This window comes from Thermobia domestica, chromosome 9 (assembly GCF_964235325.1).
Source record: "Thermobia domestica chromosome 9, izTheDome1.hap1.1, whole genome shotgun sequence".
NCBI lineage: Eukaryota > Metazoa > Arthropoda > Insecta > Zygentoma > Lepismatidae > Thermobia > Thermobia domestica.
In genome coordinates, this window is record NC_137462.1 from 168,100,190 (window position 1) to 168,126,634 (window position 26,445).

Genomic DNA, 26,445 nt, shown 5'->3' on the forward strand with positions numbered 1-26,445 from the left:
AGGAAGTGATGGTGTTAACAAAGCTAATGAAGAAAGGGAAAGCCAAGATATCTGTGCATAACTGACAAAGTATGCATATTAGTTGTAGGAAAGTGTGGTGTAACTCAAAGTACATTTCATCGTCAAAACACAACAATAATATAAAAGAATCGTCATGTTCCCCTGTAAAGCGGAGATCTCAGGAGCCTTCCTTCCATTTCAGAACTCATTGTTTATTATGTGAGCAAGAAGCAAGGATAAATTGCAAAGGGAAATCGAAAAAAGTTTTTTTCAGTTCGAACGTATGAGTTTCACCAGAGCACTTTAGCTGTATGTAAGGAAAGTAACGATCATTGAAGCCATACGTTAGCCGTACTGTTACTGTAGGTTGGCATTGGCAGAAGATTTACCGCTACCGATGCAGTATATCATCAGTAGTGTAGCGTTAATTTTCAGAATGGGAATCTCATGCCTCAGTGTTGTACGAATGAAAGACAAGAATCTTGTCAGGAACACAAGAAGACTGAAAGACTTTCCCGAGAAGTAAGAAAGAAAGCATTTTTGAACGTTATGCAATATATAAGAGAAAATGATTATGAACAAATTACTGTCTGATCTGGTCAAAATAATGAAAAAGTATCTGGAACAAGAACAATCTGAAGAACAACCATATTTAGAGAAATACATGAAGCAGCTCGTTATGGATCATTATGAAGAAATCATTATTACAGATCTGCTGGGAAAGCAAATGTAACATTCAGAAGAACTGCAAATTCCATCCTTCAAGACCATTATAATACCCCAAAAGAAGATAAAACAGTTTCATAAAAAAATTAGGGTTATTGTCATAGCTGAAAGCTAATAAGAAATGACAAACGATCAACTCCAATAAATGTTACGGCATATCCATTAACAGAAGAAATGTTATCTCTTGATAAGTGTCTCGAATACCTTCCAGAAACACTGAGAGAATTTCTGAGAAAAGAATTCGAAAGGTAGCTTCGATCAGACAAGCAATTATGCCAGCCATAAGACAAAGAGTAAATACAATACCATTACAGATTGAACTTGGAGTACAGAACAGCATCATTTTGGCTCAAATTCTTCATGACTCCCTACACCGACATGAGTTTTGTTCTTCTTATGATAAGATCAAAAAATATGAGAGAAGTGCAACGGTTACTCAGTCTGGTGTCTCTATCCTTCCAGGCTATTTCTTACAATACGTTGCTGATAATATCGATCACAATAAACCGACTCTTAATGGGCATAGCACATTTCATGGAATGGAAATGATTGTCACAGTAACTTCCACACCAGCAGTGACGTCACCCCAAACAGTTCTCAAAAAGAGCGTTTCAAAGATATCATATATAAAGGAAGAATCTCAATAATCGTGTACAAACCACCGAAAACAAAGCATTACTTGTTTTTTCAAGAGCTTACGGATATTAGTGTACACGAAAACAATATAAAGCTTCTTCCTGATGTACTCTGGACATGTTCACCATTTCTAAAATGTCCCAGACCTGGATGGTCTGCATCATGCACATGCTTCATAAATGAGACCACCCTAGAAGATACTCAATATTTTTCCTGCCAATGGTGGACATGCACCGAACTGACATGACTTGCATCTTTTCAACATTCCTTGTTTCTGAAGCTACTTGTAACAAATCAACACCGATAATGACATTTGACCAACCTCTCTGGTGGAAAGCTTTGAAGATTATACGGAGTGAACCAAAAGAAAGCCAATTGAAAGATATAGTACATTTATTAGATGGGCTTCTTATTGAAATGAGTTTCCTAGGCTACATTGGACATTTAATGGCAAATTCTGGAATTCAGAAGAAGCTCGAGGTAATTTTTGCCAATAGCGCTGTACTGCGTATGCTTACTGGTAAAGCACTTGCTGGAGCTCGTAGAGAGCATATTCTGGTTGAGGGGATACCTTTTCTGACATTTGTAATTCTTACATTCAGTATGTTTAGTGACGTTATAAAAGCAAGCAATTGTACTGTTCGATGAACATTCTGGAAAACCATCAACGAAAGATGCGGCTCATATGAGAAGATTTAAAGGACGTGGGTTACTTGATATTTATCTTAAGCCAAAAACCAAACTCCAACTGAAGAAAGAAAACTTTTTAGCAAACCAAGGTAGTAAAAAACATTTTTGCATTTACTTGATAATAAACTTGAAGTAGTATTTTACGACATCCTCCACTCCAAATACCGATGTTCTAATTGTGAAATCCGCTGTAGAAGCAGCTACACAACGTAATGTTACTGTTATCGCAGATGACACAGATATCTTGGTGCTTCTTTGTTACCATCTCAATGTTAATAACCATACTGTGTTTGTACAACCAGATCCGAAGTCCAACACGCATAAACATCAGGTATGGGATATCAAAACAATAAAAATAACCCTTGGAGAAGATTTATGTCCGAGTCCCCCATTTATTTCCATGCTTTGTTAGGTTGTTACACTGTCGCAACTGTTCAACGTCCGGAAAGGCAATACAATAAAGCTGTTGAAACAGCATATTGAGCTATAAATGTACCACATTGACTTGACACCTAACCTTCCGTTCCGAGCGCTGCTATCGGCTGAAGGAATTCCACTCCCTTTCGCTGAGGCTCTCTCGCTTAGCAACAGCTGAACCCTTATTGGCTCAACGCGTGGGTGTTTCTAGGGTGAGCTTTAGTTCACATTTTTGCCACGGCTCAAGACATTTTGGCAGCACTTTAATATGTTACGCTAAAATTTTCAACAGCACCACATCTAATGTGCGAAGTATAACTTCAGCAGCTGCAGAGAGAGAAGTCTAGTAGCTGTTTATGGTGGCACTATCTCAGATTCATCAAACAAAGTTCGATATAAGCGATTTTCCTCTAAAATTTGAAAGAAATATATTTTCCGTACAGCCACAATCACTACCACCAACATCTGCTTCAGCGAAGTTTCACAGTCCCAGAGTCTATTTCCAAGTACAAGAATGGTTTGGAAGCTCAGTTTTCGCACCGAAAGACTGGGGCTGGCGAATACAAAGTGCTCAATATCTTCCGGGGTCTCACAGACATCCAGCACCAGACACCATTCTTTCTGTTATTCGTTGTATTTGTAGAACTGACTATTCGTCGACACTATGTTCATGTCGTAAACATGGTGTAGAATGTTCTGTAGCGTGCAAAGAATGCCAAGGCATATGATGTTAAAATTGTATCACTAAAAATGAAGTATCTGATGGAGATGATGATGATGATGACGTAGTCAGAAAGAGTATTAACTAGAATTAGAAAGATGTTCCAAAAATTATGACCTCTATCCTAATGAAGGTAGTAAAAATGTCTTGCTTTATATTGATTACTGTTTCTTTCCTTTTATTAATAAGGTTAATATTTTATCTTTGTTGTGCTGCTAAATATACAATACATTTTTGCATGTACAGTATATTGTATAACATTTTATGTAAAACTACTGCTCTTGTATTTGCTTAAGTCAGGGGAAAAATATGTTTTAATGATAGAGTTTTTAATATGTTAGAACTTTTTAACAATGTTCTTTTTTATTACCATAATCAAACTGAATAGTTACACGGACTTTGTAACTTATATTTCAATAAACATTTCAAATCTTTACTGTTGACTTTCCTTTCCATTTTATTTGTATTTGCCAGTGTTAACATGTTGGAAACGGCTAAATTTACAAGAGTTCTTTACTATAATAAATATATGCAACAACATTTTCAGAATTTCAGTCCCCCTATTTAAATGAGAGTGAATTACATAAATGGTTTTCTATGTTTCCTTGATTATCTCTTCATTAGCTTTAATTTGATTTAAAAAAAAAAACGGTTTCTAGCTCAATTCCTTGAGAAGATATTGAAAGAAAAGTACATCTTAACTGTTTATGGCAATATCCAAGATGGCAGCCTAAAATGGCAAATACAGATCACAACGTAATTAGCCCTTTCCGGATCCGGGGTTTTTGGGATATTTTTTAGACTTTCAGTCAAGCAGCTACTGCATCGTCACTATTTATCCTAGGATCATGGTTCATACCTCATTCTCTTCAGAATGGAGCTGGCTTTCAAATGGTACTACTTGCATGCCCATACCATATACCAGGAGAGGGAAAAGTGATGTCAAAGGGAAAATTTCGAGGGAATTTTTTTCACATTTTGGGCCCCTCTGGAACGGCCCTGTGTAAACGTAGAGATCTCAAAAAAATCTGATAAATAGCACTTGGAATACTGAATGTGTGTGCCAAATTTCAAGTATCTATCTTGAATACTAAGGGCGGGAGAAATTTTATCAAGAATCCCCAAAATGCCCCAAATTACCGTAAAATACCATGATCTCAGGTAAAAAATTTCCTGAGACATCCCTAATTACCCTAGGGTCATGTTTCGCCCATCATTCTCTTCAGAATAGAACTGCCTTTCAGGCGGTATGACTCACGTGTCTCCATCATGTATCTAAGGCGGGAAAATCCCGAAAAAAGAGATTTTTGGGTCTAAATATCCTTTTTCAACTTTTAGCCCCTCTGAACCCCCCTGTTTTAACGTAGAGATCTGAAAAATCTGATAAATACTACTACGTGGGCTGAATGTTTATGCACAATTCCAATTTTCCAGGTGCAAAAGTAAGCCCGCCAAAAAAATATATACCAACAATGTCCCATATTCCCGTATACAGAGGGAAATTTTTAAACATTCCCTGAGACATTCCTAATTACCCTAGAATCATGGTTTGCACGCCATTCTCTTCAGAATAGAACTGCCTTTCAGGCGGTACCATTCACTTGTCTTCATCATGTATGTAAGGCGGGAAAATCCCGTGAAAGGGATTTTTTTGTAAAAATTTCCCTTTTTCAACTTTTAGCTCCTCTGTACCCCCCTGTTTTAACACAGAAGTACAAAAAAATCTGTTAAATACTCCTCGGTAGACTGAATGTTTGTGCACAATTTCAATCTTTTAGGTGCAAAAATAAGCCCGCAAAAAATAATACCGAAAATGTCCAAAATTCCCCTATACAGAAGTATATTTTGAAAAGAAATCCCTGACACTTTCCTAATTACCCTAGGGTCATGTTTCGCACATAATTCTCTTCAGAATAGAACTGCCTTTCAGGCGGTACCATTCACATGTCACCATCATGTATCTAAGTCGGGAAAATCGCGAAGAAAGGGATTTTTTGGTAAAAATATCCCTTTTTTCAACTTTTTGCCCCTCTGGATCCCCCCTTCCTGTTTTAACGCAGAAATCTGAAAAAGAAATCTGGTAAATACTACTCGGTGGACTGAATGTTTGTGCAAAATTCCAATCTTCTACGTGCAAAAATAAGCCCCCCAAAAAATAATGAACATAGACCGGCCCCAAAATATTAAAAGAAAATATATATTTTAGAATTATGACGTCATCACCTCCTATGTCTCAACGCAGGAAGGTGTGAAACCATACTTCAGGTCTTCTACAATGCCTCTGGACTTGAAAAACAATAAATAAATAAATAAATAAATAAAATAAAAAAATAAAAATAAAAATAAAAATAAAAATAAACCGGACGAAAAAGCTCAAATAGGAGAGTTATAACGCAATGTACCATGGAACACCCGTATGGTACAAATTGTACCATGGGATTGCGAAAGGGTTAGAGAACTAAAAACTGCTGTAAGGAACGTCGAAAATGAAACGAAATGTAATCTTTCAGTTTAACGTCCCATGATTATGGTGTCCACTATAAACTTACTTGGCCGGGGATCGAACCAGGAGCAGCACACACCAAAGGTAAGCGCTCGTAAAAAAAAGCGTCGAAAACTTTCCGATTATTAGAAAACATTGTTTTACGGTTGTCTATAACTTCTAAAAGAAAAAAATAGAAGTAAAAACAAAATCATCACAGCAACTCAATTTCCTCATCATTCTTTTCTTTTTTTCTTTTGTAATGGACACTTTCAGAAAAAAGAAAAGGACTTCAAGGTAAATATAAATTCATCTCATCACAAAATTTCTTTTTTTAAATCATTTTTACATTTTCTCATATTGAGAGATAACAATTAGAAGGTAGCTGCTGAGAGATCGATTTTAGTACATGAATTGAATATCAAGATGTTCAAAACTACAAGTCGTAAGCCATTACCAAATGAAGAAGTTCACAATTATTTAAAAAAATAAATAAATAAATATCTGTCTGACTACAATTATTTTGTGGTCCACAAAAATCTGACAAAAGTGAATTCATATATTTTCTTTCTTTCATTTATTTTTCTTTTTTCCTTTTCTGTTTCAGATCACAAGATATACTTATTCGCTCCTTGTCTCCTTTGTATTTTGTTAAAAATTAAATTTTGTTACAGCTTGTAAGATGAAACTATGCTAGAGATAAATGAAGGTAATAATTTGTTTCTTTGTACATCATTCGTTTCAAACATGTTTTGGATGAAAATATTTCTCATTTTTGTTTTCCCTTTTCATATACCACATCAACAAGATGGCAAGAATAAACAAATAATTAACGTTTCAGGTCGAAAGACAAAACTTCCTTGAGTTGGATTAAAAGAAAGATATATATTTAAAAAAAAAAACTGTTTTATATTTTGCAACATTTTCCATTTACACTTTCGAACCACGAAAGGATAGAGGAAAGTTTGGTGATCATGAAAAAAATCGAATTCAAGATTTTAACGGATTTACACGTTTCATGGCCCATAGATAAAGAAAAAATTATTTTTCGACATCTTCCGTCTGTTTGCCCGTTCATCCTGTTGTACACTTACCTGAAGAACATACTGTTCATCGTGTCTCAGCCAGCGGCGAAGGGTGACAATTTCAAGAGGGTAGGCCCAATATTATTATTATTATTATTATTATTATTATTATTATTATTACCATTAATAATAATAATAATAATAATAATACCTGCATTACTTATATCATTTGTAAATTACTTCGGAATGTGTTTTTCTTCTCATGAAATATGTCTGTTACTTTCTTCTTAAGAGCTGTATCTTTGGCTAATATCCTTCAAGAGTTCACTTCTGTAGCGATTGAAGCTAACACACTAAGTCTGTCGTTACTCATATTTCTCCGGAATGTTTTAATTTTTACGGGGCACCCGTGAGCTTATCTCACATGGTGTTGTAGTAACTGGAATACTTAAGCACACATTTAAGAAGCGAATATATTCTAGGTACACTTCTTACAGGCCGTCTTATGAGATGTATTGAACTAAATTAATACGTCAAAGATACTGATTTTCATCGTAAAAGATGATTCTCAGTTCATTCAACAGCAGATTAGCGTCGAAAGTGGAATACAGTTTAAAAAGATTATCTTGCTTCTTCCTAATAAAATCACTATTCTAATCCTGAAACTGTTCACAGTGAAGTAGTTCCACAGATTCGAAAGAGAACAGATCACGAAAACTCGTTTCCATTTGAACTGCAAGTATATCCAAAATTTCGTAGGAGAGTGGCTTTTAAGATTTGCTTTTCCTTATCACCGAACTGTAACGAACTAATATTTTAACGAATCATGCACAGCTTCTTCTGAACGCAGTCAATGTTTGCATGACTCCTTTGCAAATAAGCATGACATATCGGAAGTATATTTTCTTTTTTAAAAAATATTAAATAGATTATCAACAGACAAATATTTTACTACAGAAACACAAGAAGACAAATTCACATGAATTTAACGTAATTGTAGACCATCGACAGCACTTATGGACTCGTTACAACTCCTTCTTTTCTTTTCCTTTTTTTTTCTTTGCAGATAAATCACTGAAGGTGCGATGATTGCCAAGGTTGAGGCACGGAGCGTTATTAAGTTCCTCCATCTTTAGGAGAAATCAGCAAAACAGATCTACGAAGCGATGAAAGAAGTCTATGGGGATGAAGACCCATGTATGAGATGGTATCCAAGTGGGAATGGTAATTCCAAAGTGGATACATGATCACCGCCTCCGGATCTGGAAGATCATCTTTCACTGATGATGTTGCCTTGCCGGAGAAAGTTGAGATCATAATGGAAGACAGGACGATAACCATTGAAAGTGTTATCTGTGCAATAGGTATGAGTTAATTGTCAGCTTGAAATATCATAGACAATCAGTTGCATCTTCAGAAAATGTCAGTCGTGGATGCCACAACTGCTTACACCTTTCTAGAGGAGAAATCGCGAGGACGCCGCGCGCCCCAAGATAAATGTTGCATCACTGTGAGGTGGATGATCAAGGCTTTTTCGGCAGACTAGTGACAATGGATGAAACTTGGGTTTATCTTTATGACCCAGAAACAAAAGAAATGAGCAAACAATTGAAACACCCATCCTCCCTACCCCTAAAAATGTACAAGTGCAAACGTCTGCCACCAATGTGATGATTTCCGTTTTCTAGGACTGTGAAGGGGTCATCATGACATATTACATGCCACAGGGGCAAACTATTATTAATGCTCATTATTACCATCTCCTGACTAAGTTACGAGAGGAACTGAAGAAGAAACGTCGTAAATTGGTCACAAAAGTGGCGCTACCGTTGGCAGACAATGCATCGACTCATTCCGCCCATGCATCCATGATGAAGGGAGTGGAATAAGGATATGAAACACTGCCCCTACTCATCGAACCGAGAACCAACTGACTTCTTTCTCTTCCCTGAAATGAAGCGTCCACTCAGAGGACGTCATCTTGCAAATAGGAATTACGTCATTTCTGAGATTGAACTTTAGTTACAGACTTTTACGAAACGGACTTACAGAAAGTGAAGAACTGTCGGCAAAAATGTGTCGCTAGGCACGGTAACTACGCACAGAAGGACTAATACTATCATGGTGTCAGATTTCTCCAGAGTGGATTTCTAGGTAATTGCACGAACTTTTTGATACTTCCTTGTATAGTACATTTATTATAATTAACTACTGTATAAAGAACTTCAAAGTTATAAACACGCATTGCATTTCCAAGGCAGAATGTTTTATTTTTGGCCTTCCCCAAAATTAATTCAACCAGTGATGATTTCAAGTGGTGGCCCAGGCGGAAATTTTTTCCCTGAAGCATACATCAGTTAAATCCATACATCCTGGTAACAGTATTTTGACATTCTATTTTTACCTCTGTGTTTTGAAAATCTCACTTGAGGAAAATCAGAAATCATCACTCGATTCAACCATCGTCCACACATGTTTTACTGTTTTTGTATATAACCAGATAATAAATACTGAAATCCAAACAAAATGGGGAAAAAAAGGAAAAAAGAAAGAAAATATTATGTCACGTCATTTGATGGGAGAAATACTGTATTTAGAAACAGAATCTTGTAACGTATACAAATAAATCCTTAGATATAGTATTTTTAGTAATGACTATCTGAACCTGCGATCTCCATACAGCGCATCATGCACATATGAGCATAAATCTCCTTGTCGTTTCTCACAACATCTGTATATGTATCTTTACCGACAGAAGTGAAAGACGTCTTGACAAAAATCGGCGAGGGGTACCATAAAGGAGAGATTTTTTCGATTATTTTTTTCAATATATCTCACTGTTTGCAAGATTTGAACCTACTTCCGATTGGAGTTTACAATTCATGTATGATCAGTGTTTTCTTTCTTCTTACATGTAATACGTAATAAGCAAATACATTACACACACAATTAATTATAATGTCAGTGATACACACACTGTCCATTGGACAAAACACTCCAAACAATAAAGATTCATCTCAGACTGGATAAGTGGTTTTCCGTAGTTTTTCATTATCATTTGGCCACGAATCAAACGCCTGAGAGATGTACAACCCCTGTATACAACTATGTGGTGTTGGAATGTATAACTCGTAGAATATGATATGATCTATCTATTAAAATGCTACAGTACCAATTAAGAACACGCGGTCACGGTCACGGTAATGGTGAAGTTTTGTGAAGAGTATCGGGCCGAAGCCCCTGACTCCATGAATAAGATGGCATAAAGAATATATATAGATGTGCAGGTGGCTAGTTGGGTATTACTATTGTTTTATTATGTCTGGTAGTCTACATCTGCAACTGTCGCAGAGTAGCTGATAATGTTATTACGAGCTATGGAAAGATATTAAATGCGTGGCGTGCGATGAACAATCCGTAGAGCGCATTCGGTGCCGATGATGGCTATAGCTGGATTAACATGTCTTGGTAAAGTATGCCAGAACTTACGATGGAGATGCCGTAGAACTTCTCTAACAGGAGGCAGCTCTAAATCTTCCAGAATTTGGCTGTTGCGTGTATATCTGTTGTGACCAGTGATGATGCGACCGGCTCTCGTTTGCACACTTTCGAGTGTTTGAAGATGGCTATTAGAAGCATGTTGCCAGGCAATTAAGAACGATTTTTTTTTTTTAGGGGTAAGGGAATAGGGTTATAAGTGAACTGGATAATCTTTATTCATCAATTATTAACTGATTTGGGCAAGGTGATACTCCTACTCCCAGCCATTAGAGGGTTACACCCTCTCTTTGGCATAGATGCATTTAGATTTACATTGATTATTGAACACTGTGAGATGGTCAAAGTGCAGTTTTATAAACATGATGAAAAAGTGAGCATACTAAACTAGGTGTTACTGATAAATAATAATAAATCAAAAGTAGAACACATATGTGCAAATATATATATACGAGGTGCTAAAGTATAAATATGATAGAAAAACAAAATGTATCACAAATGTAATAGAACTTAGAGCAATGATGATAAGGTATGAGATGAAGTGCAAGCACAACACAGACATAGTTAAATTAGCAAGACAGATGCAGTGTTAAATCTTCTGTCCCGGGGCGACTCGGGACTGATGAGGACAGGGGGAAGCCCTTGTTAATAGTGAAGATTTCAGTCCTAATATGGAAAAATATGAGGAAGATGATCATTAATGAAGTAAATGTCATGTATTTCCCGTTCGTCAGCAGTCAGATGTGTATTTTGAACAAACAGAGATACTAAGATGTTTAACGGTGAATGTTTGTACCGAAATGTAGCGTCAGTAAGAGCATCAGTCTGCAGGATGTCCAAGAATAGCGGATGACCTGTTTGTATACGTGAAGTGATATACTTTAGTCAGTGGTGCCCACCCCCCCTCATGTCCATGACGCACCCCCCTCAATTGCCTATCCGTAGGTGTTCTTCCATGAAAAAAAAATCTTTTCGATTAATTTTTACACCCTCTCAAACATATTTATATAGATTTTTAACCCCCCCAAATATTTCAATGACGCAGTTTGCGTCATAGCCCCCCCTTGTGGGCACCCCTGCTTTAGTCGTAGTTCTGCAAGGTGTTTCGTGATTTTTGAAAAATCGATATACTCATATGTCAGCCATGTAGGGTAAGGAAGCTTAATACGATAAGCCAGCCGAATAGCATGTCGCTCCAAGATACAGAGTTTTTCGTAATATGACGCAGAAGCATTGCTCCAGGCGGTGTGTCCAAAAGTGAGGATGGGTCGGAGGAATGCCTTATAGGTGTGAAGTATCACTTCAGCTTTTAGACCCCAAGTTGTGCCTGTGAGACGGCGCAATAGATTTAACCGCATGTTAGCCTTAGCTGTTAGCTTTTTCAGGTGAGCATTCCAAGTGAGTTTTGAGTCGAAAACCACGCCTAGGTAAGTAGCAGTAGGGGTAGGGCGTACACGGTATCCATCAACAGTTACTTGCAAAAGATTCGGATTTCTGTAAACTCGGGAACGTCTGTTTGGAGGCAAGAATATGATTGCTTGAGTCTTTTCTGTATTAATTAGGGATGCACGCGAGACGCGAGAAGTCTCGTCTCGTCTCGCGTCTCGTCTCGCATTTGCGAGACGAGACACGAGACGAGACTGAAAATTTTATGCGAGACTCGAGACGAGACTAAACCATGCGAGACGAGACGCGAGACGAGACTCAGTTAAGTCTCGCACGAGAAGTCTCGCGAGACTTCTCGCAGTCTCGCAACATTTATGAATTACATGTAATTATATATTTAGTGATTTTACATTTATTGAATATTCTAAGTTGAGCGTTAATGCCTCCAGGAACAAAAAAGTGATTGGGGCAATAGACATTTTATGAGATTTATTATTATTCAAGGTTGATTTTCAGAATTAAAGCCTTCTTTAGTTTCTAAACATCATTAAAAAAGAAAAGCTTTGTAAATTGGAAATTTATTACAACAACATGGATTTAGGACTTTATTTTGCGACGCAAACACATACACGCGGGCGCGCACGAATACATGAACTTCTGTTTTTTGGTCTGAAAAGCGATTAAGACTCCCTATTGCTGCAAAATGTGATATTTCTGTTGTTTCTGTCTTTTTCACATTACTACTAGCGATTTATGTTGGGGGGATGGCGGCAAGGTAACCAGACGTCCCGTTTTAGACGGGACAGTCCCTTATTTTTAACTGTTGTCCCATTTTTTTGATTCTCAAACAGGACGCCTAAATGTCCTGTTTTTAAGCAAACATGACCCAGGTGTCCCGTAGTTATTATTCAAAATATAAATGGTCAATGCTAATTCTACACTCTTCCGTGCCAACACACATTGGGAAGGTTCAGCCGTGCCTAGAACTTCTGAATATTCAAATGAGAATTGAGTGTTCTGTGTTTCAAATGGGAATTAGTGGGAATTCTGAGTGTTGAAGTAGTTAAAAGTATTGTTGGGTAGTACTTAAGTTAGAAACGCTCTGTTATCATTCTTACTTGTGTATTTTATAAATTGAAAACACTGCTGAGTCCCAAAATGTAATGTGGAAGTCACCCCACCCCCCATCGCCGATTTATATGCGTCCCGTTTTTGAAAGTAAAAGTTCTGGTCACCTTGGATGGCGGGGAAGTCCCCTCTCGTCAAAGTTTATCCCGGGTCCGGCTCGCAGAAATAACATGATATTTTTACATGGAATAAGTATTTTCTTTCTATATATTTATCAAAAACATCCCCCTCTAGTTCGGAAGTTTAATTCAAACACTGGTTTGGTAGGATGGCCCTATAGGTTTGATGCGAGATGGTAGGAATGGCCCTATATCTGTCAGTAATTTTATTTTCTAGATCTGGCAACACTATATAAGTTGAAAGCGAAAGTTGATAAAATGCGATAATGCAACATTGCTACAAGCGCGAACGAACCAAAAGAATTGGGTCGTATTGTGTTGTGAGGAGTTCTTTTGTTGTCTACAAGCGCTTTTGGTGGTATAAAAACATCTTTATAATGGAAAATCACCCTTCAAGGAAACGACCAAAACGTGTAAGTGTTGATAGTGGCGACGATATTTTAGAAGAGCCAAATATTGCTGGAGACCTCTAAGCTGGAAAACAATGTTGGATCCAGCAACAATTTATGCTGGTTTTGCTGTAAATTATGCTATTAACCCTTTGGGGATCCCATGGTACAATCTGTACCATACGGGGTGTTTCATGGTACATTGCGTAATAACTCTCCTATTTGCAGGGATTTATTTGTAGCCAGGAAAGCCTGGAAATTTCCCCCTTCTAAATTTTGACTTCCCTGTCTCTAGATTTAATTTAGTCTTCCCAGCCTGGGAAGATATTTTCCCCCTTTCTTAGGCTATACAATCTGTTTTAAGGTACAATTTCTTTTTTCAGTATGTTTATTGTCGCGAGCTGTGTTGGTCTTGTTTATAGAATTACTTCCTGAAGAAAAAAATCTTTTAACTGGCATCCTACTTATCATTCTTAATCTGAGTGGCACAGTAATAAAAAAATAATAAAAAAATTAAAAATTAAAAAAAAAAACCGTTCTCAGTAATCAGTGAGCAGTCATAGCAGTTGTGAATTGGTATCTTCTTCGTTGACAAGCACGTTAAGAAGAACAAAAGGAAATGGATATTACACCATATTTTAACAAAAGAAAAGCTCGTGACGATGAGGCAAGTAATTCCGACACAAAAAGCAAGAGGCTTTCGTCTGATGATAGTGCAACGTCCGAAATCACATTACAGACATCTCATCAGAAATATGAAAATGATTCGGGACCTAGTGTCAATAATAACCTACAAGCGCGTGGAAGTTATTACTAGCTCCAGTGGCTTGTTTCCTTCTATATGTGATCAAAAACTCGAAAACTTGAAGATTTCATTTCATTTCGGTATTCATACAGAAACAAGAATAAATGTATGAAGTGTATTGTGCAACGATATTATTGCAAATGCATCAAAGAAACGTTTTTATAAAATATTTGACCACGAAAAGTCTATTGCTCACAAGAAATGTTCACATGTCAATATGTAAACAAAGGGATAGGGAAGAAATATAGGTTTCAATGACAAATGCAGAAGACAGGTGCAAAAATTGTGAATGAAATTCATGGTAAAAAAACAGCTACAATATTTAGGACTGCCTACGTTATTGTCCAAAATCATCTATCGTTTACGGTGCTCCCACATCTTATTAAATTGCAAGAAATAAATTTAATGGACCTCGGACAAGTTGTGTATATTCGTACTGTAGTTAATCAAGTATGTATCAATATAACTTTAGGATTATTTGAGTTAGAGGTAATAACAGGCAGAGAGGTTTGTGATTCCGTGATTATGTGAACATATGAATCTTTTCAAAATGATATTACGGGAAAGACTTATGGCAGTTTGTCTGTGAGCGCAAGTAACATGCTAAGCGAAATAAATAATGCTGTCTCTTTACTGCAGCGAGAATTAGACACCAATTTACTCGTGTTTTACTACATGAGTCAGAAGATGAGGAACTGGTTGTTCACAACGTTGTTAATACGGTTTCAGATATGGCTCATTTTCAAAACTTTGTAAAGCGATTACATGGTGTTTACTCAATGTCCCCGTAGAACACGAGAAATTGAATTAATACAGGGTGCGGCAGAGCCGACTAAGCAGTTTCTATCGATTACCGCGAGAGCTGTGGTGTGGGTAGGCAGTTGCACGTGGTCTGACTTTGTTCAGTCGTTGACCCCATTTCAGTAGCTAATATGGTCTGGACCGGTGCACATCGTGGTTTTGCCGTTCGCACTTATTATGAAAACAACAGATCTGTGATCGCTACACAACGAGCTTTTCGGCGACAGTTCAACATTCCACGCAACAATGCCGTTCCTAATGCAAACACAATACGGTCCTGGGTTCGGCAGTTGGAGGAAACTGGTAGCACAGTAAGAATAAATACACATGGCCGACGCAGATCCATCAGAACGACAGAAAATGTGCAGCGGGCGAGAACAGCAGTTCAACAATCGCCGCAACGTTCTGCTCGACGACATGCTGTTGCATTGGGGATTTCAGACCGCAGTTTAGAAGGATCCTGCAATGCGATTTGAAGTCCCATCCTTACAAAATAATGATTGCTCAAGAATTACGCCCAGCAGACTACGCCAACCGTCAAAATCTGTGTGAGCAAAAGCTTGCTCAGATCCCTCCGAATGCAGCTTTCTTCAGTAGTGACGAGGCACATTTTCATCTTAGTGGGTGCGTGAATAAGCAAAACTTTTGCTACTGGCCTGAAAGTAACCTCCGAATTATTCATGAAAGACCGCAACATTCTCCTAAAGTGACAGTGTGGTGTGCCATATCACAGTTTGGCATGGTAGGCCCTTACTTTTTTGAGGAGGAAGGAGTGTCCGTGCCAGTGAATTCCACACGTTATGTTTCAATGTTGAAAAATTTTCTGCAACCCAGAATGGAGGAGATTGTTGAAGAACATGAACTGGGGACTTGTGGTTCTAACAGGATGGGGCTACTGCTCACACAGCTCGAATTGCACTTGATGTTTTGAGAGAAATGTTTCCGGGACGCCTCGTCTCTTTGAGGAGTGATGTCGAGTGGCCTGCGCGGTCACCAGATTTGAGCATTTGTGCCTACTTTCTTTGGGGATATCTGAAGGAAAGGTTTTCGAAAGCCGCCCTCACACCCTACCAGAATTAAAACAGCGGATTATTGACGAAGTGAATGCCATACCCCGCGATATGTGTGCAAGAGCTGCTCGAAACTTCAGGGATCGTCTACAACAATGTATTGATGCTAACGGCCGCCATCTTGAGGACATTATTTTCAAAACTAAATAAATGTAAAATGGTATATTGTACTAATTTAGAAAATAAAAACATTTTTTTTCTATATATCCAGATTTACTTTTTATTGCTCCTTAAAACTGCTTAGTTGGTTCTGCCGCACCCTGTATAAGAAGAACTAGATATTCTCTTCTATAATAATACTACAGTTTTTGATATACGGTGGTTAGGCTCTTCTTACCGTTCTGTAGAAGAATTGTGGAAGTCTTACCCTGCGCTAGTGGAACACTTTCGAGAAGCTTCTACAAATTTGCAGAGAAGCTTTGAGCAGCGTGCAATATTTTCGGGCCTGCAAAATTTCACTAAGTGGAATTTTGTTTATGAAATGTCCATGATCCGAGATGTGCTGGAATCTCTAGATGTCCTTAGCCTGTTTCTACAAGAAAGGTCAGCATCCCTTGTATTGTATAGGCAATAAGCAAAATCGAAACAACTGTACGTGTACTGGAAGCATTGCAAGAAAAGGGTGGCATGTTCATGGTAGAATTACAACTTCAGTTTCAGTTTTGTGGAGTCCCACTTGCAAAACCCTCAGACAGTTCTCTTAAAACTTCAGTTTTAGTACCAGCAAATAAGATTGCAATTCTGTCAGAGTCTAGGAGATAACATACGGTCTTGCTTTCCTAACGAAACGTTCAGTGGGGTAGAGGTTTTGCTACAATCCAAGTGACCAGAAGAATTGTCTGCAAGAATGTTATACGGCGACAAAGAAGTAATGGAAATTAAAAAAGATAATAATAAAATAAAATCTTCCTTCGACAATACAGCCAAAATTCTGCAGCATTCCGAAAGAACTTCCTAATATTGGACCAAATCTACAAAATCTTAACATGAATTCATTATTCTTCTAGTTTCTTCTGCGTACTGTGGGAGAGGCTTTTCCAGTTTAAACTTACAGCACACTGACGCTAAAAACCGTTTATCTGTAAAAATCCTCGAATCTACAAGACATTACGAGACTTCTTTCAATGCAGAAAAGTATGTCATCAGCTGAATAAAAAGTGGACATCATGCTGCTACCAACAAATCAACTGGGAAAAAGACGGTATCCGATTTAAACCAATCTCCTATTGCTTCACTATTCTAAAGTGAGGTACGGTGTGACAGTACTATTAATTCTACTAGTACTAAAACTTATTTGTGGTATGAAGAATTACATTTAGTACCGTCTTTCCCCTTCTATTTAATAAAATTAGATTCAAGTGTATGTGCACCTATCAGTGTTCTGCAAAATGTAGACTCTTAACTTTTATAGTATTTATTGTTCGGGCGATGAATTTCGTCTTCAAATACCTAATAAGAATGGACTAAAGAATTACTTGTCATAACAAAACAGTTTTACGTAGGAGTGTGACACTTGTTATGACAAGTTATGCAGGTTGCAATGTAACTATAGGGCTTTTGCTGGATGCTGCACACTTGTCCTCAGCAGTAGGACGAAAAGTAGCAAGGCAAGTAACGAATGTGATCTCATCTACCTAACCAAATTTTATCTAACGTCCCTACCAATATTTATCATAAAATTGTTTTTTTTTTAATGAAAAAAATATGAACTTGGGAACTGACTATGAAACTAATACCATAATTTCAAAGTAGATAGGTTTAAAAATAACGTTGTCCCAACCTGACTTTATAGTTGTTCTGTTATACGGAACACAACCTTTCATAAATATTCCCCCCCTTCTACAAAATCCACAAATAAATCACTGCCTATTTGAGTTTTTTCGTCCGTTTTTTTTTCAAGTCCAGAGGCATTGTAGAAGACCTTACGTATGGTTTCACACCTTCCTGCGTCGAGACATAGGAGGTGATGACGTCATAATTCTAAAATATATATTTTCTTTTAATATTGCGGGGCCGGTCTATGTTCATTATTTTTTGGCGGGCTTATTTTTACACGTAGAAGATTGAAATTTTGCACAAACATTCAGTCCACCGAGTAGTATTTACCAGATTTTTTTCAGATTTCTGCGTTAAAACAGGGGGGGATCCAGAGGGTCAAAAAGTTGAAAAAAGGGATATTTTTACCCAAAAATCCCGTTTTTCCTCATTTTCCCGCCTTAGATACATGATGGAGACAAGTGAATGGCCGCCTGAAAGGCAGTTCTATTCTGAAGAGAATGATGTGCGACACATGACCCTAGGGTAATTAGGGAATTGTCAGGGAATTTTTATGAAAATATACTTCTGTATAGGGGAATTTTGGACATTTTGGGTATTATTTTTTGCGGGCTTATTTTTGCACCTAGAAGATTGAAATTGTGCACAAACATTCAGTCCACCGAGGAGTATTTACGAGATTTTTTCGTACTTCTGTGTTAAAACATGGGCGTACAAAGGGGCTAAACGTTGAAAAAGGGAAATTTTTTACCAAAACATCCCTTTCACGGGATTTTCTCGCCTTAGATACATGATGGAGACAAGTGAATGTTACCGCCTGAAAGGCAGTTCTATTCTGAAGAGAATGATGTGGAAACCATGATCCTAGGGTAATTAGGGATGTCTCAGGGAATGTTTAAAAATTTCCCTCTGTATACGAGAATATGGGACATTGTCGGTATATATATATTTTTTTTGGCGAGCTTACTTTTGCACCTGGAAAATTGGAATTGTGCATAAACATTCAGCCTACCTAGTAGTATTTATCAGATTTTTTGAGATCTCTGCGTTAAAACATGGGGTCCAGAGGGGCTAAAAGTTGAAAAAAAGGATATTTAGACCCAAAAAATCCCTTTTTTCGGTATTTTCCAGCCTTAGATACATGATGGAGACATGTGAGTCATACCGCCTGAAAGGCAGTTCTAAGCTGAAGAGAATGATGGGCAAAACATGACCCTAGGGTAATTAGGGGTGTCTCAGGAAATTTTTTACCTGAGATCATGGTGTTTTACGGTAATTTGGGGCATGGTGGGAATTCCTGATAAAATTTATTCCGCCCTTACTATTCAAGATAGAAACTTGAAATTTGGCACACACATTTAGTATACCAAGTACTATTTATCACATTTTTTTTTAGATGGGTACGTTCACACAGGACCACTTTAGAGGAGCCCAAAGTGCGAGAAAAAAATTCCCTCCGTAATTTTCCCTTTGACATAATTTTCCCGCTTCTGGTATATGGTATGAGCATGCAAGTGGTACCATTTGAAAGCCAGCTTTATTCTGAAGAGAATGAGGTATGAATCATGATCCTAGGATAAATAGTGACGATGCAGTAGCTGCTTGACTGAAAGTCTAAAAACTAGCCCAAAAAGCCGGGTACCGGAAAGGGTTAATTTGACGAAAATTAATGGTCCAGGAATCAAATTCCAGCACAACTTTTCTTTTAATTTGGAGCGGAGGGGACACAAGTTCGGATACCATGTTGAACTTTAGGTTCCGTCTCCTTAGGATGTTATGAACATTCATCCCATGGAAAGCAATGGCAAACCACCAAGGATCCAGCTTGCCATGGGACTTTTAGGTCAAATACCTGCCTTCGGACAGAATATCACATCATCATTCATTAACAGCCATAGAATAACACATTGCAAAATTTTGACCAGAATGTATGCGAGACTGCGAGACCATGCGAGAAAGTCTCGCGCGAGACGCGAGACGAGACTCAAAATTTTATGCGAGACGCGAGACGAGACTTCAGATTTGCGAGACGAGACGAGACTCGAGACGAGACCAACATTTGAGGCTGCGAGACGAGACGAGACTTTTCCATTTCTCGTCTCGTCTCGTCTCGCGTGCATCCCTAGTATTAATGGTTAAATGCCATCGCTTGCACCACTTGATGTAATTATCGAGAGTTCTTTGTAAAAGAATATTAAGTTGTTGGATAGTTTTACCAAGAGCAAGAAAAGCTGTGTCGTCTGCGTATTGAAAAGTAAAAACATTGCGTGAAACTGCAGGGATATCAGAAGCGTATAGGATATACAATAAAGGGCTGGGAGCAGAACCTTGAGGAACCCCAGTAAGCGGAAAGATAGGCCAAGATAGAGCATTGCCGACTGTAACATAAGCAATGCGATTTGTAAGGAAAGAATATACTATCCTCAAATAGCAAAGTGGAAACTTGAATGATTGTAATTTTTTGATTAAGCCGTAATGCCAAACTTTATCAAAAGCCTTTTCTAAATCCATAAGAATGAGGCAAGAAGGGAAGGCTTTATTATACTGGTTAGTGATTATGGTGCTGAGGCTTAAGAACGACCGAGCTCTAACCTATAACTTTAGCTTTCACACCTTTGATTTACGGTTATTTGTGTTTTCACGTTTATAACAAAGACAAATATTTTTAAAAGAGTGTACTTTAAATAAATTACTTAAAGAAATATTTTTCACAAGGTTTATCCTTTTAAATTATTATCCGGCTCAAGCTCTCTTCTTTGAGCGTCTGGCTATGCATGTAAATTTGTTTTCTAATTTAGCGCTTTTTCCGATAAATTTTATAGTTCTTTCTCGTGGTTTTTTAATTTCCAACAATGAGAATAGGCTACATTGTAGATCCGATTCAACTGAAAACAACTTCCATTATGCCTAGCAAACAACAATGATAGAGTTAGTTGACTTGGCTTCTTCGCATTGGATCAACTTCGATTGGAAACAAAAGAAAGGTAAAACCATTAATTATATTATATACATTAAATAGTTCGTGTATATTTATCCAGGTTTGAAATTTTCAGTTACACATTTTATTTAAATGTTCTATACTTTATTCTGAAACATTCTCGGCATTCATTATTCATAGGGTGGGCTTATGGCAGCTTAATTTGCGAGTATCAGAGCTTAATTTTTGGAGGTAGAGTTCTTTCCGTTACTGTTAATGATAATAAATAACAATAAATGTATGGAATTAAATTGATTAGCTCCCACTAAAACGTATTGCCAGAGTGCTGATCTTTAGTAATTGGTATGTACTAGTGTTTCCTTAGCAGTGTTGCCACACTTGGTACAATTTACCAAATTCAGTCCTTTTATCATTGATCAGCCCGTTGGTACCACGCTGGCATTTTCAGCCCATTTTGTTTTAAAAAATGGTACAATTCTACCCAATTCAGCACCATTTAACAAATACTGTCACATTTTCAGAAGTGTCAGTAAGATTTTTCCTACATCTCACGTTATTCATACTGTGTTGAATTTAAAAAATGCTGTTGAACGTTCATTCTGTGACGTTGCACCGCATAATGCTACGAACTTTGTGTGGAAAATTCGTAATTCGAACTATACTGGGAAACAAATGACGCTAGATGGACGCATCCACGCCACTCATGACGGAGACGAGATAGAAGCAGCGCGGTGGAAATTTTAGCTTGAAATCTTAAAATAAAGCACATTCACGTTGAATCAAGTGTCGAATACTCTGTAGAAGACCATGCGCTCAAGTAAGTCTATAATTTATGTGTAGTTGCAATGTTGCAAAGATTCTACACCAAAACGATAATAGCACGAAAAAGTACATTGACGTAGTGGAGGAACAACAATGAATTACATTTGATGCTGCAAATAATAATGTTTTCCCCCAAATATTTCGATTTATTTTCTTCACTGACGTTAAGACGAAATAATGTTTTTTATATTATCATTAACTCTGATTAGGGTTATTTTGAATAAATATTCCTTTTACATTCGTATGTAGGGTTGCCAGAAGTCTTGTTTTTACAATCTATTTTTTTCCGTCCTGTATGAAAGTTGTACGTCCTGTATTTGGTTGCTACTACCAGTATTTCACATTTAGTTGTCTTATGAAGTCCATGAAATACACATTAATCAAAATGATCAAGTAATTAAATGTATAATTAAAAATGTTAACTTAATACGTTGCCAAAATAACTTGTGTATTGCATATACGTACAGAAATGTGCTTTCAGTTTCTTTATGTTTTTTTTCCCTTTTTTTAACCCTTTTATTGGCAATGGGAAGAATTCTTCCCACTAGAGGAGATGAAGTATATTCTTATTTGTTTCACTGGCAAACGTTATTTCCAGTGCAACCATGAGTCTTTCGCATTAGAGGAATGAATAGTAATAGCACTCGGACACTGATTTCTTTTCGTTTCGAATTTGTTGTGTATCTACGTACTATGTAAGTCTGTCAATGATGGTTTCCAACTTTTCTTTCCATTTGTATTTTGGATTTTTTTTTTTTTTTTTTTGTTTTTCTTCCCTCAACACTGCACTCAAATACTTTATATTGGCAATGAACGTAAAACAATGTAGAATGTAAAAACAACAATCAGCACCACATCAGCTGACTATATTTTTCGGGCACAGTAGTTCAAAGATAGAGCCCTGGTGCGTGGGGTCCCTGGTTCGATCCTCACCCAAGTTTCTGGAGGACTCCGTGAGTTTTCTTAGGCTACTCCCGTTTCCTCCTATATCCTTATTCCACTAATTATTCCATCATCATTCACTTGCCTTAATCATCCGTTTCCCTTAGCCTAACGGATATAATCGTGCGACGTTAAACTGGAAAGATTTAATTTCATCTTCATTTTGACTGTATTTTATTCTTCTAAATTCAATTTTTATTATGCATTCTGAAATAACATTCTATATGAATTAACGACGATGGAGAAACAACAAATCTATACATGTTTTATGATACAGCCTTCAAGATGTTTCATTTGTGTAAGAATGGCTCAAAATCCACTTTTCCTTGTCCCAGCAGTCTACCTGTTTACAAAGAAATTGTATTTCTGCAAATCATCTGTGTCGATTTCAGAATAACTTTGGGGAAAAGGAGAAGAATGTTCGAGTACATGTGTTCAGTTGTGAGATATTCTAGTAAAAATATCCAGATCCTAGCGGGAAGCGTACTATGGGAGGTCGTCCCCTCCCCAGGATCTATGATCATACTGTAAACTAACCTTAAATCCAATAACTTAGACGACTCATAAACGTAAACTTGAAAAGGCATCGTCCTACCACTTCTGGGAAAAAGTGACCTACGAAAGAGTTGAACAAAGCGCGTCTTGTGTGTATTTATTTATTTATTTATTTATTTTGCCTGTTTTGACTAACAATATGGAGAATATCTCCTATAAGTTCTACAGTTGTCATATGTATATAAATGCAAATTGTAATTACAACTTATTACACCATTTGTAGTACAAAATTATAAACAAACATCACATGTTAAATTTGTTACATCATTACATCATATTCATACATCGTTATCATTTGCAGATTCCTGAACTGAATAATATGCTTTAGAAAGTAGCAGAGTACGAATTTTGTTTTGGGTATTAAAATTTATCTCTTCATAATGTGATGGTAACATATTATAAAGTCTCGTGCAATTTAAATAAACATTTTTTTGCTATTTGGAGTAATTTTGTTGTACTACGTAAATGTCGTTTAATTACCGCGTGTTGTATGCATGAATATCTCTTGTTTGTATAAACATCTGTTTGTTTTGCTTCACGAAATGAATAGATTTATATAGGTATAGGCTTGGAAAGGGGCGAAATGTAGAAACTCTACTTACCTTGTCAAACTATTTATTTCAATTGGGAAAAACGATTTCAGAAATATGCTTTTTAGACATATTTACAATTTTGACTTCTGTATCAATCTCATGTAATTTAAGCGTACTTGTAACCAAAAGGATGTATTTAGTAGTGGTTCATCGGGAAGAATAGTGTTCATAAAGACGTATATTTTTAACTTTGAGACGAGATAAGACGAGAAACACTCGTTTTCGAAATAAGAATCACAACGAGAAGAGAAATTCACCAACTCTCGTGGCTAACACTAGTTCTCCCAAGTCTCAAACCTCAAACATATTTTTTTTTCTATTACGGCATTTCTCTTCTGTCAACATCCTATAAAATCCTTTCAAACATTCTATTAGCAAGACTGATCCCATACGCAGATGAAATTATTGGAGATTATCAGTGTGGATTTACACGAAATCGATCAACTATCGACCAAATATTTACCATTCGCCAAATACTCGAAAAAAAGTGGGAATACAATACCCCGGTACATTAACTATTTATTTATTTTAGAAAGGCTTACGACTCGGTTAGGAGAGAAACATTATACAACGTTCTTACAGAACTTGGAATACCGAGAAAGCTAATTAGATTAATTAAGATATGTTTAAATGAATCCCAAAGTAAAGTCCGGGTAGGGAAATTTTTGTCCACGAGCTTTCACGTTGAAAATGGCCTGAAACAAGGAGACGTGCTGTCGCCATTATTTAACTTCGTTCTGGAATACGCTATAAGGAAAATCAAAGATAGCAACCAGGGCCTAGAGTTGAACGGTATTCACCAGGTTATGGCATATGCTGATGATGTAAATTTAATAGGGAATGATAGGAGAACAATAGAAAGAAATGCAGAGGTCTTATTAAACGCTTGCAGGGACAAGGGTTTAGAAGTAAATGCAAAGAAAACTTAACACATGGAACAACGACAGGGGACCGTAATACGGCAAATTATGAATGCGTTAAAATATTAAATAATACTTTTGATAAAGTGGATAGTTTCAAATATCTAGGATCAATATTAACAGAGGAAAATAATATTCACAGAGAAATTAAATGACGACTAAAAGCAGGGAATTCGTGTTACTATTCGGTTCAAAATCTTTTGTCATCGCGAATTCTGTCGAGGAATTTGAAGCTTAAAATATACAAAACGATAATCATGCCTGTTGTTCTGTATGGCTGCGAAACATGGTCACTTACTCTGAGGGAAGAACATAGACTGAAAGTATTTGAGAGCAAGATCCTGAGACGAATATTCGGATTCAAGAGGAACGGGAATGGGAAATGGCAGAAACTTCATAACAAGGAACTCGATAATTTATACGGTTTACCCAACATTGTTAGGGTCATCAAGTCTAGGAGGCTTAGGTGGGCAGGTCATGTAGCTAGAATGGAAGAAAGTAGAAATGCTTTCAAAGTCTTGACTGGGAGACCAACCGGAAAACGACCATTAGGAAAATCTAGGCGCAGATGGGAGGACAATATTAAGATGGATCTCACAGAGATTGGAATACAAAGTAGAAACTGGACGCAGTTAGCTAAGGATAGAAGTCAGTGGAGAGCTTTTTCTGAACGCGGCATTGAACCTCCGGGTTCCATAGGCCATAGACTTAGTTAGTTACATGATTCACAGTATAAAAGTGTAATTTGATAAAGTGATTGTAAATACAACGAAAAAGCATATATCAACATTAAAGATACACATAAGATAAAGTTGTTACACAGTACGCTATACTCCAATAATAAGTATGCATAAATGTTGTTATATCCTATTCTTCGTGTACTTGGCGTGACGTGAGAGGATTCTGATAACTTCAAGATGAAATTAAACAAGAAAAAAAATAGGACGTAACTTTTGTACATAAATTTACAAAACGGGACGAGAAAAGATTTTTGGGGGGATCAAGACAAAAAATAATTCTTCGGGAATCAAGATTAGATTAAACTTCTTCAAAAATTAGGAGACGAGCCGAAAAAAACTTATTTCTGGTCTCGTCTCATCTCGTGGGTGACGCTACGTAAGAGAGAAAAGTAAAAATTCAAACTAGTATTTGGGTTTGTACCCAGGCCCGTAGCCAGCCCAAAAATTTAGGGGGGGGGCCGGTAGAAGTTAGGGGGGCCGACCCAATCGTATTATACTTCATCACCATATTATAGTTCATTTGCAAGCCTACCGTGAAATTTTATGGGGGCCAGCCAAAATTTAGGGGGGGCCCGGCCCCCTCTTGCCCCCCGTGGATACGGGCCTGTTTGTACCCGAGACAACACCACCAGAAATCGAACCCGTTTAGCCGTAAAGGTTACCAAGCTTCAAATTTATTTATATTGCAACAGCCGAATATCACTGGACAAGACTCCAAGTGCCAAAGATAATAATAATAATAATAATAATAATAATAATAATAATAATAATAATAATAATAATAATAATAATAATAATAATAGATTCAATTGCAAATTCGGTTAAATGACAACAATAATACGTATATAGCAAATATTAATGATTATGGGAATACTCACAACATGATGATTAATGTAGAGTGAAACACACTGCAATTGCTTATTATGTAAGGTCTTAAATTTATAACTTCCTATTCTGAAAAGGAAACATCTGTTTTCTTTATTATAGAGACATACGTAAAAGATAAACGTAATCGAGAAAAAGAAGGTTTACAAGTGAAGACTGTTCCTAGGGATCACGATTTGACTGTCATTTATTACAATTGACAGCTCAAGAAATAGGACAGAATATAAGTCTGTTCAAAGAGTAAGGCCGTGTCAACGTGAGTAAGTTTATCTGCAGCTGACAAATAAATAAATAAATAAATAAAACAAAAAGAAAAAGAAAGAAAGAAAGAAAGAAACTATTATGACGGTTTAGAAGTATAACATTGAAGTTTTACAACTG

The 26,445-nt window shown here is 37.0% G+C and overlaps 1 protein-coding gene across 1 annotated transcript in view; it reads right to left on the reverse strand.

The window, feature by feature from the left end:
- Window positions 1-26,078, reverse strand: part of LOC145661081 (chorion peroxidase-like) — an 83,169-nt gene extending 57,091 nt beyond the window's left edge. Inside the window, exon 1 of the mRNA XM_081726523.1 lies at window positions 26,058-26,078. Coding sequence (XP_081582649.1) covers window positions 26,058-26,062 — 5 coding nt within the window. The 5' untranslated portion in view covers window positions 26,063-26,078. The remainder of the gene's footprint in view (window positions 1-26,057) is intronic.
- Window positions 26,079-26,445: the final 367 nt, after the last annotated feature.